Source organism: Ursus arctos, unplaced genomic scaffold, assembly GCF_023065955.2.
Source record: "Ursus arctos isolate Adak ecotype North America unplaced genomic scaffold, UrsArc2.0 scaffold_32, whole genome shotgun sequence".
Classification (NCBI taxonomy): domain Eukaryota; kingdom Metazoa; phylum Chordata; class Mammalia; order Carnivora; family Ursidae; genus Ursus; species Ursus arctos.
In genome coordinates this window covers 20,016,305-20,032,823 of record NW_026623008.1, presented here as the reverse complement: position 1 = coordinate 20,032,823, position 16,519 = coordinate 20,016,305, and the positions used below count along the sequence as shown (strand labels likewise).

Genomic DNA, 16,519 nt, shown 5'->3' with positions numbered 1-16,519 from the left:
TTTCTTGAAGCACGCTTGTGGGCCACGTGCTGACCAGAGTGTTGGGAGATCTACACAGAAGTGAACAGACAGAAATCCTAGCTTTCGTGGTGCTCACCACCTTCCAGTGGCTGGTTTCCTCTGTAAAGATGGGGACGATGAGCATACTGATTTCAGGTTTGCAGGGGGCTTAGATGAGATAATCCACATAAAGTGCTTACTAGCCTATTGTTCGGCAGTAGGGAAAGTATCCCCAAAGCGTATGAACTTTTATTGTTGTTGACTGCCTGTATGATTGTCACACCTCTGACCTGAGGCACTCTTCACTTTTTCTTTACAGCTCTTATCCTACTAATAATTAAAGCATTTATGATTATCTGATCACTGTTTGTCTACCCGGTCTTTGTGCAAAGTAGGCACTCCATAAGTAATGAGTAAATGAATGAATGATGTTACTTCATCTCTGAGCCTCCATTTCTTCATCTGCAAGATGGGGTTATTAATAGCCCCTACCTCACAGGATTTGTATGAAGAATTAAATGAAACGATGCCTGGACAGCTTCCAGCCCAGTGCCTGGCGCGCAGTAGGTGCTCACTAAAGCTGCGATGGTCCTTTCCAGGCGCTGTCCACGCCCCGAGGCCTGGGCTCAGGCCGAAGTTGCTCCACAGCACCCCCAGCTGACAGCCAGCAACTGGCAGAGCCCCCAGGCCCGGGGGCCCTCTCTCTCCCAGGTCAGCCGGGTGTGCGCACCGGAGGGGGCACCGAGGGAGCTGGGCTGGTGTGTGGAGTAGGCAGTGAGTGGTTGGGCTGTGGCCACCTTGACAATTCAGATCCCCTGTCTTGTTGCCCACAGAGATCTCCAGTGTGACAGCCCAGGCGGCAGAGCCGAGGGTGAGTGGCCGGGCTTCTCCTAAAATGGGGGGGGCGGGCGGGCAGGCAGAGGGAACAGGTCATGCCCTGGATGGGATTTCCTGGCCTTCTCCTGAATTTTGATCTGGAGTGGTCACCCCAGCCTGCTGATGGCCTTCCCTCTCCAAGTCAGGCATCTTCTTCTCCCTGAGCCCGTAGCCAGGGTCTAGAAGTGGATGAGCTGTCAACAAGTGGGACTGGGGCCCCTGAGGGGTTCATGGTGCATGCGGTGGTTCGGGAAAAGACTGGGCGTCAACTTGGGGATGGGGCTTGAGGGGACTCCCAGGAGGGGTGGCAGCGGCTCACTGGGGATGTGGGAAGCTGAGGTCTTGGGCGTTCAGTGAGGGCTCTCTTGCCCATCCTGCCCCACAGGTCCTGGTCCCGGCTTCTCGCACCCTCATGTCAGCCCCGGCCCCGCCCGGCGGCCCGCGGAGGACAAGGTCAGGATGCGTGTGAAGCCCCAGGGCCTGGTGGTGACTTCCAGTGCCGTGTGCAGCTCTCCTGACTACCTCCGGGAGCCCAAGTACTACCCCGGCGGCCCCCCCACCCCACGGCCCTTGCTTCCCACCCGGCCCCCTGCCAGCCCACCCGACAAGGCCTTCGCCCACACCTTCTCCGAGAACCCACGCCCACCCCCACGCCGGGACCCCAGCACCCGGCGCCCACCAGTCCTTGCCAAGGGGGACGACCCGCTGCCCCCAAGGGCAGCCCGTCCAGTCTCACAGGCCCACTGCCCCACCCCTGCGGGAGACGGCAACAGCTCCCGACGTCGCTGGGACAACGGGCGGGTGAAGCTGCGACCGGTGGTGCGGCTGATTGACATCATGAAGGACCTGACCCGGCTCTCCCAGGACCTGCAGCACAGCGGCGTGCACCTGGACTGTGGTGGCCTCAGACTCAGCCGCCCGCCTGCCCCACCCCCCGGTGACCTTCAGTACAGCTTCTTCTCCTCACCCAGCCTGGCCAACAGCATCCGCAGCCCCGAGGAGCGGGCCACCCCCCACGCCAAGTCCGAGAGGCCCAGCCACCCCCTCTATGAGCCTGAGCCCGAGCCTAGGGACAGTCCCCAGCCTGGCCAAGGCCATAGTCCCGGAGCCACGGCCGCGGCCACCGGGCTGCCCCCAGAGCCAGAGCCAGACGGCCCTGATTACTCGGAACTTGCTGACGCCGACATCCTCAGCGAGCTGGCCTCCCTTACTTGCCCCGAGGCCCAGCTGCTAGAGGCCCAGGCCCTCGAGCCACCATCTCCTGAGCCAGAGCCTCAGCTCCTAGACCCCCAGCCCCGCTTCCTGGACCCACAGGCACTAGAGCCGCTCGGGGAAGCTTTGGAGCTGCCACCCCTGCAACCTCTTGCTGACCCTCTGGGGCTGCCAGGCCTGGCGCTGCAGGCCCTGGATACCCTGCCCGACTCCCTGGAGTCACAGCTGCTTGACCCTCAGGCACTTGACCCCCTGCCCAAGTTGCTTGACGTCCCTGGCCGCCGTCTGGAGCCTCAGCAGCCCCTGGGGCCCTGCCCACTGGGCGAGACCTTGCGCCTGGACTTGTGTTCACCCCATGGCCCCCATGGGCCTGAGGGTCACCCCAAGTACGCCTTGCGGCGCACTGATAGGCCAAAGATCCTGTGTCGCCGGCGGAAAGCTGGACGGGGGCGCAAGGCAGACGCCGGACCAGAGGGCCGCCTGCTGTCCCTGCCTATGCCCACAGGGCTGGCGGCCGCCTTGGCCGAGCCCCCGCCACCACCGCCTCCACCACCTCCTGCCCTGCCAGGCCCGGGCCCAGTCCCAGAGCTGGAGCCAGAATCCTCCCAGACACCGGTGGTCCCCACCCGCAAAGGCAAGTGCCGGGGCGTGCGGCGCATGGTGGTGAAGATGGCCAAAATCCCGGTGTCGCTGGGGCGGCGGAACAAGACCACATACAAGGTGTCCTCCTTGAGCAGCAGTCTGAGCGTGGAGGGCAAGGAGCTGGGCCTGCGCGTCTCCGCAGAGCCCACGCCATTGCTGAAGATGAAGAACAACGGGCGGAACGTGGTGGTGGTCTTCCCGCCTGGGGAGATGCCCATTATTCTTAAGCGGAAACGCGGCCGCCCTCCTAAGAACCTGCTGCTGGGTCCTGGCAAGCCCAAGGAGCCAGCAGTGGTGGCGGCTGAAGCGGCCACCGTGGCGGCGGCGACCATGGCCATGCCAGAGGTGAAGAAACGGCGGCGGCGGAAGCAGAAGCTGGCCTCCCCCCAGCCGTCCTACGCAGCAGACGCCAATGACAGTAAGGCCGAGTACTCCGACGTCCTCGCCAAGCTGGCCTTCCTGAACCGCCAGAGCCAGTGCGCTGGGCGGTGCTCGCCCCCCCGCTGCTGGACGCCCAGCGAGCCCGAGTCGGTACACCAGGCCCCCGACACCCAGAGCATCTCCCACTTCCTGCACCGGGTGCAGGGCTTCCGACGGCGTGGTGGTAAAGCAGGCGGTTTTGGTGGCCGGGGTGGGGGCCACGCAGCCAAGGCGGCCCGATGCTCCTTCAGTGACTTCTTCGAGGGCATTGGCAAGAAAAAGAAAGTGGTGGCAGTGGCAGCTGCCGGCGTCGGGGGTCCCAGCCTCACCGAATTGGGGCACCCACGCAAACGGGGCCGGGGGGAGGTGGACGCCATGACTGGGAAGCCCAAGCGCAAGAGGCGGTCCCGGAAGAACGGGACTCTGTTCCCAGAGCAGGTGCCTGGCGGCCCAGGCTTTGGGGAGGCAGGCGCCGAGTGGGCCGGGGACAAGGGTGGTGGCTGGGCCCCTCACCACGGGCACCCAGGCGGGCAAGCTGGCCGAAACTGTGGGTTCCAGGGGACCGAGGCCCAGGCCTTTGCCTCCACTGGGCTCGAGAGCGGGGCCTCAGGCCGCGGCAGCTACTACGGCACGGGCGCGCCTGCGGGCCAGACCGAGCTCAGCCAGGAGCGCCAAAACCTCTTCACCGGCTATTTTCGCTCACTGCTCGATTCGGATGACTCCTCCGACCTCTTAGACTTTGCCCTCTCAGCCTCTCGCCCCGAGTCCCGGAAGGCATCGGGCACCTACGCAGGGCCCCCCGCCAGCACCCTGCCTGCCCAGCGGGGCCTGGCCACCTTCCCCAGCCGGGGGGCCAAGGCCAGCCCCGTGGCAGTGGGCAGCAGTGGGGCCGGGGCGGACCCCTCCTTCCAGCCTGTGCTGCCCGCTCGCCAGACCTTCCCGCCGGGCCGGGCAGCGAGCTACGGGATAACTCCAGCCACTTCAGACTGCCGGGCAGCCGAGACCTTCCCGAAGCTGGCTCCGCCGCCTTCCGCCGTGGCCCGCTCACCCACCACCCACCCGCCCGCCAGCACCTACCCGCCTCAGTACGGTGGCTATGGGGCCGGACAGAGCGTTTTTGCCCCAGCTAAGCCCTTTACGGGCCAGGACTGTGCTAACAGCAAGGACTGCAGCTTCGCCTACGGCAGCGGCAGTAGCCTGCCCGCCTCTCCCAGCAGCGCCCACAGCGCCGGCTACGCCCCACCGCCTACGGGTGGCCCCTGCCTGCCACCCAGCAAGGCCTCCTTCTTCAACAGCTCGGAGGGGGCCCCCTTCTCTGGTTCAGCCCCCACACCCCTGCGCTGTGACAGCCGGGCCAGCACCGTCTCTCCCGGCGGCTACATGGTGCCCAAGGGCACCACAGCCTCTGCCGCCTCCGCCGCCTCTGCCTCCTCCTCGTCCTCCTCCTTCCAGCCCTCGCCTGAAAACTGTCGGCAGTTCGCGGGGGCTTCTCAGTGGCCTTTCCGGCAGGGCTATGGAGGCCTGGACTGGGCCTCCGAGGCCTTCAGTCAGCTCTACAATCCTGGTTTCGACTGCCACGTCAGCGAGCCCAACGTGATCCTGGACATCTCCAACTACACGCCGCAGAAGGTGAAGCAGCAGACGGCCGTGTCCGAGACCTTCTCCGAGTCGTCCTCCGACAGCACCCAGTTCAATCAGCCGGTCAGCGGCGGCTTTCGGCGCGCCAACAGCGAGGCCTCGAGCAGCGAGGGCCAGTCGAGCCTGTCCAGCCTGGAGAAACTGATGATGGACTGGAACGAGGCGTCCTCTGCCCCCGGCTACAACTGGAACCAGAGCGTCCTCTTCCAGAGCAGCTCCAAGCCGGGCCGTGGACGGCGGAAGAAGGTGGACCTGTTCGAGGCCTCACATCTGGGCTTCCCGTCGTCCGCCTCGGCCACAGCCTCAGGCTACCCATCCAAACGGAGCACCGGGCCCCGGCAGCCACGGGGTGGACGGGGTGGTGGGGCCTGCTCAGCTAAGAAGGAGCGGGGCGGGGCGGCCGCCAAAGCCAAGTTCATCCCCAAGCCACAGCCTGTCAACCCCCTGTTCCAGGACAGCCCAGACCTCGGCCTGGACTACTATAGCGGGGACAGCAGCATGTCACCACTGCCCTCCCAGTCGAGGGCCTTCGGCGTGGGTGAGCGAGACCCTTGTGACTTCATGGGACCCTACTCCATGAACCCGTCCACTCCTTCTGACGGCACCTTCGGCCAAGGCTTCCACTGCGACTCGCCCAGCCTGGGTGCTCCTGACCTAGATGGCAAGCATTTCCCGCCTCTGGCGCACCCGCCCACGGTGTTTGATGCCGGTCTGCAGAAGGCGTACTCACCCACCTGCTCACCCACGCTGGGCTTCAAGGAAGAGCTGCGGCCGCCACCCACGAAGCTGGCTGCCTGTGAGCCCCTCAAGCATGGGCTCCAGGGGGCCAGCCTGGGCCACGCGGCTGCAGCCCAGGCCCACCTTAGCTGTCGGGACCTGCCGCTGGGCCAGCCCCACTACGACTCCCCCAGCTGCAAGGGTGCAGCTTACTGGTACCCACCGGGCTCAGCTGCCCGCAGCCCACCCTATGAAGGGAAGGTGGGTACAGGGCTGCTGGCTGACTTCCTGGGCAGGACGGAGGCCGCGTGCCTCAGTGCCCCACACCTGGCTAGCCCACCGGCCACACCCAAGGCCGACAAGGAGCCACTGGAGATGGCCCGGCCGCCTGGCCCACCCCGTGGCCCTGCCGCCGCTGCCGCTGGCTATGGCTGCCCGCTCCTTAGTGACTTGACCCTGTCCCCTGTGCCGAGGGACTCGCTGCTGCCCCTGCAGGATACCGCCTACAGGTATCCAGGCTTTATGCCGCAGGCGCATCCCGGCCTGGGTGGGGGCCCCAAGAGCGGCTTCCTGGGGCCCATGGCGGAACCTCACCCTGAGGACACATTCACCGTCACCTCCCTGTAGTGCCAACTGAAGTGCCGACTGGACCTCGAGGTTTTGTTCCTGGGTGAGTTTGGGGGTAGGGTTGGAGCGGGCAGAGACCTGGGCAGGCGGGGGAGGATGAGGCCGTTAGAGCTTGGGCAAGGGGAAGAGGTACCGGGATGAGCGGGAAGGACTTAAGGACAAGATCAGGGACCCCGATAAGAGGAAGTTTGGATTCAGGAAGGAGACTGGGATTGGATGTTGGGGACAGTCTTCAGGAAGAGATGGGGTGTTTGGGTGGGGAACCCAGCATCAGGCTCGGACATGAAGTTACCGAAATGGTTGGAGAACCCTAGATTGGGTGGGGCCATCTGGTTTGGTTCATCAAGCGTTTATGTCCCTTGTCCGTGCTAGGTCCTGGGCAGGCGCTGCCTGAGTCCCAGGAAACACTCGCCACTTGACCTCTTGCCAGGGAGGGCATCGCATGGCCCCGTGGGAGATGAGTGAAGGGTGAAGCAGGCTGGGTAGTTAACTGCCAGGGCCCATCCAGGGTACCAACCCGGCCAGACCCGCTCGTTTTTCTAGGAGCTTCATTTAGCTCATGGTGCACTCTGGCACAGGCCAGGCCTCGGGTGTGGTCACTGCGTCTTGGTCACAGTCTGCAAGGGCTTTAGAAAATGGCCTGAAGTGTCTTTCCTGGTCTCTTGGGGCCCACCCAGAGATTTCTTTTTCACCGTCTTTGACCTGAGGTGGGCTCTGAGTGGTCAGAGGCAGGTGGGGTAGGGAGCCAGAAGTGAGCGAGTGATGCTGGGCTCCTGCTGTGCCTGACAACCCGCACCCAGGCGGTCTGTCCCCAGGCAGGATATTTCCTGTCTGGGAAAAGCCAGGCTCCCTTTCCTGCAGCCAAAGGCTTTTCCGAGAGTTCAGTTAAATTTTGCTAGATGTTTAGATACTGTGTTTACCAGGCACTGTGTCCTCATGAGATGGAGTCAAAGGTTTAGTATTCTCGAGATTTTAAGAAAAGGAGAATAAAAGAGGGAAGGATGCCCCCCAAATGGTAAAAAGGGCCAGGGTCGGAAGAATCATTTTCTCGGAGCACAGGCTGCTCCAGGAAATACAGCCACAACTGGCCCATCAGATCCCACTCTTTGGACAACAGAGGTGTCACAAAATTGCCTCAGATGGGGGGGTGGGGAGGTGGCCTGCCTGAGCCCCTCACCCTCCACCTCTGCTTCCACTGCAGCCTCCTGGGAGCGCCTCTTCCTGGAGAAGGAATAGCAGGGCTCCTGGAAAGTCCCATCCCTGCTCTGGGGAGGCCGTTCAAGGCCAGGGTGACTCAGGGTCCTGAAGTCATGTCAGTGGAAACTTATTATCCCCTTTCTGCCTGACCCCAGGTCCCTTGGTGCCTGAAGGTGGCAAAGGGCAGCACGTGGGAATCAGGAGGCCTGGGGAAGGACCATTCCCCAATTGGCCATCAGCATGCTCCGTGTCCTTGACCACGCTTTCACTCCCTCCGGCCCTGGGCCTCTGTTTCCCCATCTGTTCAAGAAATTCGACTTTGATAATCTCTTAGGTTTTGCAATTCTGCATGGCATAGACGGTGGACCAAACTTTTTTTTTTTTGGCAGCATATCTTCCTCCTAATGAAGCCAGGCCAAGATTAAAATGGCCTTCCATTCCCCATGCGTCTCACTGCAAGCAGCAGAGCTGTGGATCTGAGGCAGGCCGGGGAGAAGCTGCTTAGGGTTTAAAATGTCAAACTCTTGATCCTTCTCACTGGAGGGGAGATGTCTCATGGATAATCCAGAAATGTGAAATAATCCAAAAACCGTTCCTCCTGGGCTCTGGATGGGAAAATAAAACGAGTGTGGGGGCTGGGTGTTTGAGCAGGTCACAGCTCAGTGAGATACATAATGGAACCATCCAGTGAGGCCTGAACACAGGAGGAACTGGGATGCCATCCAGCCCCACATTCTGGCCACGCTCCCCACTCAGGGCTGGGAGTTGACAGCACTGTCCTCAGACTGATGCATTCACTTGTTCCAGAGACATCTGTCCAGCACCCACCACGAAGCAGGCATGGGGGGCGCACCCCAGTGAACACCACAGATGAGGTCCTGGTCCTCAGGGGGCTTCCAGCTTAGAGAGAAAGACAGTATGTAGACTGAAACAAAGCATTTGGTAATGATTACCGTAGGAAGGACTACGAGAGAGGAAAGCTAGGAGCTTGTGGGAACCTGCAGCGGGCTGACCAGAGCCTGAAGCTGATGCCTGAAGGGTGAAGGGGCACCAGCTAAACAGGGAGTGGGAAGGGCATTCTGGGCAGAGGGAACAGCAGTGGGTGAAGCCTGGGGCAGGAAGGAGCTCAACCTTGAGGAACCGATAAGAGGACAGTAATTACTCACTGAGTGAGCGGGCAAAGCAGGCAGGGCCAGAACGTGCAGGCAGGGCACCGGAAGGAGTTTGAACTATATTCCGAGAGCAGTGGGGAGCCATTGAAGAGTTACCAGCTAGAAGCCCCCCCGCCCCCGACACACCCCCGAGCAAGTGCTGAAGGAGGGAGACGTGCTCATTCGCCAGCAGGCAGTGAGCACTCTGACGTGGGGCTCTGGGGCTTAGAGGAGACAAAGCAGTCCTGGTCCTGTCCTCAGAGTTCAGCATCCACCCCGGGAGGCTAAAACAGGTCCACAAAGAACCTGAAAACAGCTGGTGGCAAGTGGCAGGTGCCAGAGGCAGGGAGAAACAAAGCTTGTGTACCAGAAAGGTGGGTGTTAGGGTCAGAAGTCCTCTCTCAGAACTTTCGGTGAGAAAAGGCACCCATGTCGGGCTGGGCGCTTCCTGCAACACTGCCCCACTGAGCCCTCGCAGCAGGCTGGGAGATGGTAGTGCCCTCCCCCCGCCACCTCCTCAGAGAGTTGAGGAAGCGGGTGCAGCTAGGAACATTACCCGGGGGTCCACCGTTAGTCAGTGGTGGAGTCTGGATTCGCACCCAATACCGCCCCTCCCCCCAGAACCTGGGTATCTTGCCTTACCACTCCCCCAATATCCCACACTGCTGACTCCCCATCCGCAAAATGACAGATTGGTTGGACACTCTCTACAAATGTTTCTGGGCCTGGCATTTTAAACGGATTTTGAGATTTTATGGAAGAAGCTGCATTTGAGCTGGACCTTGAAGAATAGGCAAAATTTGGATGGACAGAGATGTGAGGGGAAAGGCATTCTAGGCAGAGGAAACTGTGGGCAGGGGGAGGGTCACACCCCACTGTGAATTAGAAGAGAAAAGCTCAGGGGAGTCAGAGTGTGGAATGTGGGACCCCCCCCCCTTGGTCCGAGAGCTGGGCTGGTGGGACAGAGGGAAGGGGTAGAGGGTGGGGAGCGCTCAGGCCCAGGGCAGACCTCTCCAGTCCCTCAGCTGGAAAACCGAGCCAGGGAGACTGACTCCACATTGGGCCCTCATGGCTGAAGGTCAGCCCTACCAGACCCTGTGCGATCAGGAAAGGCCCTCCAAGGTGCTCAGGAATCTGGAGTCCCCCTCTCCTCCCTTTCCCTCTCAGGCGTGGACCTGAGGCCAAGAGAAATGTCACAGGTCCTCCAAGGTTACACCAGCCTGGGGCCTGACCGGAGCAGGAAGCAGTTTCCAAGGCCACCAGCCAACCAGGGTCAGCAGGCACGCCCGGACCTGGGCCAGGCCCCAGCTGCTCTGGGCTTTGTCTCTCTGTGTCTTGAAACCTCAAGAGGTCACTTGATCTTGCCTCTGGCTCTGAGCGAAAAGCCCTCACGTCAGGGGTCAGCCATCCCTGCCCTGCCTCTTGTGGGCTTCTCTTCGCACTCTCTGAGGCCGTCCTCCCTCCCATCCCATGTCTTGCCTCTCCCACGGCCATTTTCAGGCCAGGCCTTCTTGTTCTGAGCCCGCATTTCCTGGAAATATAATCTCTCTGTGAACGTGCCCTCTCCTGCTCCTCTCCCATCTCCCCACATCCCTGTGGACCCAGAAGAGCCCAGGGGAGGGAGGCCCTGGAACTGGAGGGTGGTGGTGAGGAGCATGGCTGTGGGCAAGACCAGCCTCTGTGCGGAGCCCGGTTCCATCCCTTACCAGTTATGTGACCCGGTGAGTCACATCACCTTGCTGTGTCTCCCGTGAGAATTAATGAGATTCCCCATGAAGCCCTTAGCCCAGTCCCTGGCACATAGTCAGCGGTTGGTACATGGGTGGACAAGTGCCTCCCACCAGCTGAATTCTGTCACCCAGCCTGTGTGACTCACACACCCCTCTGACCCTTTCCTCCTTGCTCAGGACTGTAGGTAGCCAGCCTCCCTTCACCGGCTGCCCCTGTTGTCTCCTAGGAAGGATTTTGTGTCTAGTGTGGGTTTGCATCCTTTGGTGGGAGGCTATGAAACACCACCTAGTTTTTGGCCTTAGCAACTGGGCTGATTCCTCCCTGGGGGGCCCAGAGGCAAGGTAAGTCACCCCCCCCACACACAAGGGACCTGAAGCCTGATGGGCAACAGAACCCAGACTTCTAAATGACCCAGGTCAGCTAGAAGCCCTTCCCGTGCAGGTCCTCACACCGATCCCCTTTCTCGGCGCATCGTGACTTTGTAAAGACATCATGGCTTTTTCTTGCAGCAGATTTGCCATCTTTGTCCTCACTTTTGCTGCCTTAGTGCCCTCTGTGCTGGGGGGCGGGAGGGGGAGCAGTAGGCTAATTCTGTGTTCAGCGAACGTGAACCAGCCACCTGCCCTCATGGCGTTTACAGCCTGTAAACACGCGGTCATTCAAAGTCTCCATGTGGGCATCATGCTCCAGGGCAGGGACTGAAATAGGCCCCCTGGAAATTCCAGGGACCAACCTCCTGAACCATGAGCAGGACAGGCAGCAAGAGCTTCCTGGAGCCAGAAAATGGGTCTTGGGGGGCACCTGGGTGACTCAGTAGGTTAAGCGTCCAACTCTTGATCTCAGCTCAGGTCTGGATCTCAGGGTCATGAGTTCAAGCCCCGCGCTGGACTGGACGTAGAGCCTACTTTGGAAAAAAGAAAAAAGAAAATGGGTCTTGAGCACAGCTTCAGAAGCTGTGGCCCTGGGTCAGTCACCGGTGGCTGCCCTGTCTCTGCCCCAACCCCTGCCCCCAGCCCCAGTCCGTTCCCCTCATCTTGGCCACCAGAGTGCTTTGTTCTTCATTTCCGGATGCATGGTGTCTGGAGCCCCCCACATATTTACTGGATGAGTTGATTCCAGCCCTTTTGCTCCTGTGACTCCATTGCTTACCATCTGTCTATGGCATCCTCCCCGCCCCCACCCCTCCAGTCTCCTCGCCTACAAAATAACAGCCCAGCCACTAGCCTGGTATTCCAGGTATTCAGGTCTCCCTTTTCCGCCCTGACCTCCTTCTCACACACCCTCCCTTTCCAGCCCTAGAATGTGGAATTAGGAGGGAGCTTTCTTTCCCCAGTGTGCCCTGTGCCTTTCCTCTGGCTGTCACTGGCGTGGGCTGCCCTTTCCTGCCCACCATCCATCTCCCACCTGTCAGTTCCTATCTTTCATTCAGGCGTCACCTCCTCCAAGAAGCGTTCCAGGATCCTTCCCAGGCCCACTTAATCTCCAGCCCTTTATGCACCCATGACAACCCTTCCTGGGAATGTCCTCACCACATCATCGGCTCCTTTAGGCTGGTTGCTCATCTCTGTGCTCCTTCCCCATCTTCCCCGATGTCACGTCATGCCTGGGACATTGTTTTTTGCCTTGAGTCGAAGACAAGCGTGTAGACTAGAGGGAATGGAGAGCGGGAAGGGCAAGGAGCGGGAGTGGGTATGAGACCATTTCTGTCACCGCTGCTATCCTCAGATACACTCCTAAAATGGGGCAGGGGAAGGGTGTGTAAATAAACCGATTCAGACTCTCCAGCTACCTAGGGTTTTGGAGTTCTCCTTGTACAACCCCGCCCAGTTTACAGACAGGGAACGGGACTTGCCCAAAGACACACAGCCACCCCGGCAGGAACGGAATGACAGAGCCAGGAAGGGCCCTTGGTGATCGCTCGGTCCCATGCCCAATCCATAGCCATCGCTGGGGCCTGTCTTTACAGAGGCGTCCCTGAGCGGGAAGACAGCATGTGTGTCGGGTGTAGAGCCTCCTAGGACTGGTAAGCGGTGGCAGCTCTGCACGGTGGGAGAGCCTCACAAGCCGGGTGGGCGGCCGTGGATATGAACCCTGTTGGGTCCCACTAGCCGTGGACGAGGTGGGGAAAGACCCCTAAGGAGGGAATGGCTGACGACCTAGAGTTTAAGGAGTGCCGTTGGTCACTGGGGGACACAGATTTTGAAAACCTGCTCTCAAGTTGGGGGAGAGCCACACCCACACCCTACAGCCCATCCATCCTACCAGAGGGTGTCTCCCATCTGTCCAGTGTGGTCTGAGCCCCAGGGAAGCAGTATCCTCTCCACGTTTGAGGGACCTGCAGGCTTGACTTGGCCTGAAAATGTCAGAGGGGGTGGATCCGCCTTTAGGCAGCTGTGGTTTGCCTCTGGCCCCTTTGGGGCCCAAATATCCCTCCCATTACCTGTTCAACCCCCTACTTTACATAGAGACCGAAGCCCAGAGAGGGAAAGGACTCGCCCTAGGTGACACAGCAAGTCTGGCACAAACTCTCACACATTCTCGCTGCCTTCTGCGCCTCTGCCTTGTCGGACGTTGAGACCCCCTTCTGGAGGCAGAGACCAGAGGGTGGAGGTGAGACTGTAGCTCGTGGCCTGGCAGTTAGTGGGTGTGGATACGTGTGTGCCAGGCACTTAAATGAAGGCTCGAACGTGTGCTCCTTGTGGGGAGAGAGCAGCTCTCTGCGGACAGCCTGACGTATACGTGACCTGCAGCACTGCGAACGTCCGCTCAGCTATCCCCCGATGCTCCCAGTGCCAGCCCCTCCTGACGGGCAGAGACCACTTCATGCCTTGGCACCTCGGCCGGCAAAACCGCTGGAGCGCGAGGGCTCCGTGGCATGTGGTTCTGCGGTTGATTACAGAGGCACTAAAAGGTTAAGTCTCAGGAACAATGGCTGGTGTCCTGGGGCCCGGGCAGCAAGCTGGCATTGGGGACAGGGAGGTACCACACACAGGTCTCTGCCCTGGAGGAGCGTGGAAGGGAAGGAGAAGTGCACAGTAGCTATGGTAACGGGGCGATCTAAGGAGGCGTCCTGGAGGTGTGCAAGACCCGAGCTGGACCTTGCCACGCTGATCGGACTTAGAGCGGTCATCACTCCGGCGTTCAGTCAGCACACAGTCCCGACCCCGGCGTGTGCTGGGCACCGTGCTCTGCAGTGGGTAGAAGGCCAGAGTTCCTCCTGCCAAGGCCGGGTTAGGTGCCCCCTCGGTGCTTCCTGAGCCCCCGAGGGTGTCCCTTGGCACAGCCCCTATCTCCCTGCATTGGAACTGCCTGCTTGGGGTCTGCTCTGCATCCCTCTCTGCTCCATGGAGCCCCTCAAGGGCAGGGGCCAGACCTGTCTCCTCTGCTTTGTCCCCAGTGCCCAGCGCGAGGCCACCTGGTACCGCAGCATTAGTTCTGTTTTGTAGAGTTGAACCCGGTGAGGTCAGGGTCCCCCAGGGCCACCGCACCCTCCCTTCTCCCTTCTCCCCGCTCAGGAACCTCTGGTGTGGATTCTCTCCCCAGCCCCCACCCCTACCATCCCCCAGATTCTGGCCAAGTCCCGAAAGGTGGGGAGGGCAGAGGGAGGAGGCAGGTGAGACAGGGAGGGCTGAGCAGAGGGTGAGAAAGCCTCCCTGCTGCCGGCCGCCAGCACCGCGGGAACAGTTCTGGCAGGAGCTGCCTGCTGGGCTGAGATCACCATGGAGACCTGGCTTGGAGAGGGTCACTGGCAGTGGCTAAGGGCCGGAGGGGGCGGGGGCGACCGGGATTTGTGCAGAGGCTCCCAGCCTGCCCCGGGGCCCTTCGGGGGAGCAGGGAAAGCTGGGGCTTGGTACAGTCCACTTGCTGAATGGTTTGGAGCAGCCGGTCCTGAGTCTCCCCCTCACATGTCACCCCAGCACACTATACCTGTCACCCCAACAGAGGTTCCTTAGCTTGGGAGCTGTTCCTCAACTGCAGTAAAGCTGCCCTACGGATAGATGCCTGCAGCCTCCCAGCCGCAGCCGCTCCCCCAGATACAGCAGTCCTGTGCCCTAATGGATACCTGCTATGGGCCCAGCCGGTCCTGTTTATCACCCTACCCGGAGAGCTGACATCCATCCCAACAGCACCCCCGGCCCCAAGAGCTGCTCGTCTGCCGGTTCTAATACAGCCGCACCCTGACAGGCGCACCCCATCCCCCGCGGCTAATACTCCGTCCTCCGTCACCCCCAGGAGACCTGACTGCTTAACAGAGATGCAGCTCTCACCCTTCCCCTCCTGCCTCTGCTTGCCGCCTGGGCTGATAGACTGGGATGGGGGCTGCCCCTACCTCTCGGGAGCCCACCTGGTTCCCCTGGCCCTGGGAGGGAGTCCTGGCAAGTCCAACCTCAGGACAAAAGTCTTCCCCAGGGCTGACTGCCCAGCAGACAGCAGCCAAGGCTGAGCAGAATTTAAATGTGGCCCTGTTGGGAAGGGAAGCCAAGAAAGGACAAGAGAGGAAAGGCTTTCTGTGGCTGCCTGCTTCCTGCAGGGGTGGGGGAGGGAGGGTGTTCTGCTAAGGGGTCTTAGAAGGCAGTGGCAGCACCCTCCACCCTGTAATTCTGGTGGGCTGGTCACTCACTGAGCGCAGGGACCAGAATCTCAGGGCTCTTCAAGGAGGCCAGGACTCCGAAAGTGCCAGGCTCATGACTACGAGTCGAGCCCATCCCTGTCCCTCTGGGCCTCTTCCCGCCAGCCTCAGCAAGGCCTTGGGTTCTAGATGGGGATGTCTGGAGAAGGGGTACTTCAGACCTCCAGTGTCTGGTGATTGTAGGGACTGGGAACTTGGGAGCTTCAGCGACCAAACACAGATGGGATTGTGTTGGGCAATTTCTTTATTCCTTTATTCAGATGGACTTCCCGGTCACCTTGCCTCTGGAAGGAATAGAATGGCATCATGGGAGGGGACTGGGAAAGGGTTGGAATTAGAAGAAATGAAAGTGTGCAGGTGTGCCGTTCACACCCGTGCTGTACGTGAGCCCTGTGCTCCCCCCTGTGTCATCCCTCACAATAGCCCGGCATGGAGAATTCCTAAACTCATTGTTGCATGAGGAAACTGAGGCTTGGGCACCTAGCTGGCTCAGGCCCCAGGAAAATAACAATGGTGTATAATCAGCATCATTTCTTATGTTTCCTGTACCAGGCTTAATCCACCTTAAGCCACTGAATCCTCCCAGCAAACCTGTGGGATCCCCTTTTTACAGATGAGTAAACTGAGGCTCATGGAGATTCACCGACTTGCCCAGTGTACTAGAGCTGCCCAGGGCTGGTGCTGGCATTTGAACTCAGCTGTGTCTGACGCAAGAGCCCAAGTCCTTAACAAACTGCGCTGTCTGGAACCCCAGCTCCTTTCCCAGAGCCTCCTCTACCTCTCAGTGAGGCGGGCCTTGGATACAAACCTATTTTACAGATGGGGAAACTGAGTTCAGAGAAGGCCAGAAACAGTTCATTGTCTCACAAGGGGCTATTTCGAGTGTTCTGGAAGAAGGAACAATGTGGTTAGCTTCTCCCAGAATCCTGGTAGGAACTGGGTGGGGGTCCTGCTCTTAGCCTCTCTGTTCTTAGAGCTCAGTGTCTGTGCCTACCCCTGACTTCTGCCTCTTCTTTTGTGTTTCTTTGCAGCTTTCAGAAAACCAACGCCAAGACCCCTCCCAGCGTCCACATTGTCCTCTGGCAGGAGCGCCTGCCCCTCTGCCTCCCACCCCACCCCACCTGTCCCCCTTGCACTACCATCTCCCCCCACCCCTCCCCGCCCATCTCCTCCACGCAGAAGCCGAAGGTGAGCCCTTTCTGCACAAAACCAGCAATTGTAAATACTTTTTAAAAATGTACAAAACTTAAAAAACAAAACACAGTTTTAGAAAAAGACAAAAAAAAGAGAGAGAGAGCGCGAGCGTGTGCAAGAGGTTGCGAGCGGGGCTCCGAGGTGTCCAGAGCCCCTGCAAGTATGCACTGAGAAATTTATCTACAGGTCGTTTGACAAAAATGAACAATACCCTATTTATTGTATATACTGTTTTATTATAAATCGTGGATTGTATATTGCATTCTGTAAACCTGCTGTGGTCCCGTGGTGTGCAGATTCGCATGGTGGGGGGGGAGCAGAACCTCTTGCGGGAGCTTTTTTTTTTTTTCCTTTCTTTCTTATTTTTCACTCTTTTGGGTTTTCTCTTCTGTTGTTGTTGTTGTTTTCTGTTTTGGCAGGACACACCCAAAGATCCAAGTTTGTATTAAAAAGAAATGAAAAAAAGCAAAAAAAAAAAAAAAAA

At 59.7% G+C, this 16,519-nt stretch overlaps 1 protein-coding gene across 5 annotated transcripts in view; it reads left to right on the top strand.

The window, feature by feature from the left end:
• AHDC1 (AT-hook DNA binding motif containing 1) overlaps nt 1-16,293 on the top strand; it is a 63,570-nt gene extending 47,277 nt beyond the window's left edge. For 4 of the 5 annotated variants that reach the window (XM_057305435.1, XM_057305433.1, XM_057305434.1 and 1 more), the window contains 4 exons: nt 600-711; nt 834-871; nt 1,262-6,175; nt 15,873-16,293. In XM_057305435.1, coding sequence (XP_057161418.1) covers nt 1,336-6,132 — 4,797 coding nt within the window. In that variant the 5' untranslated portion in view covers nt 600-711; nt 834-871; nt 1,262-1,335 and the 3' untranslated portion in view covers nt 6,133-6,175; nt 15,873-16,293. Of the gene's footprint in view, nt 1-499; nt 712-833; nt 872-1,261; nt 6,176-15,872 lie in introns of all 5 variants that reach the window. The other variant, XM_057305436.1, reaches the window with a different exon arrangement.
• Nucleotides 16,294-16,519: the final 226 nt, after the last annotated feature.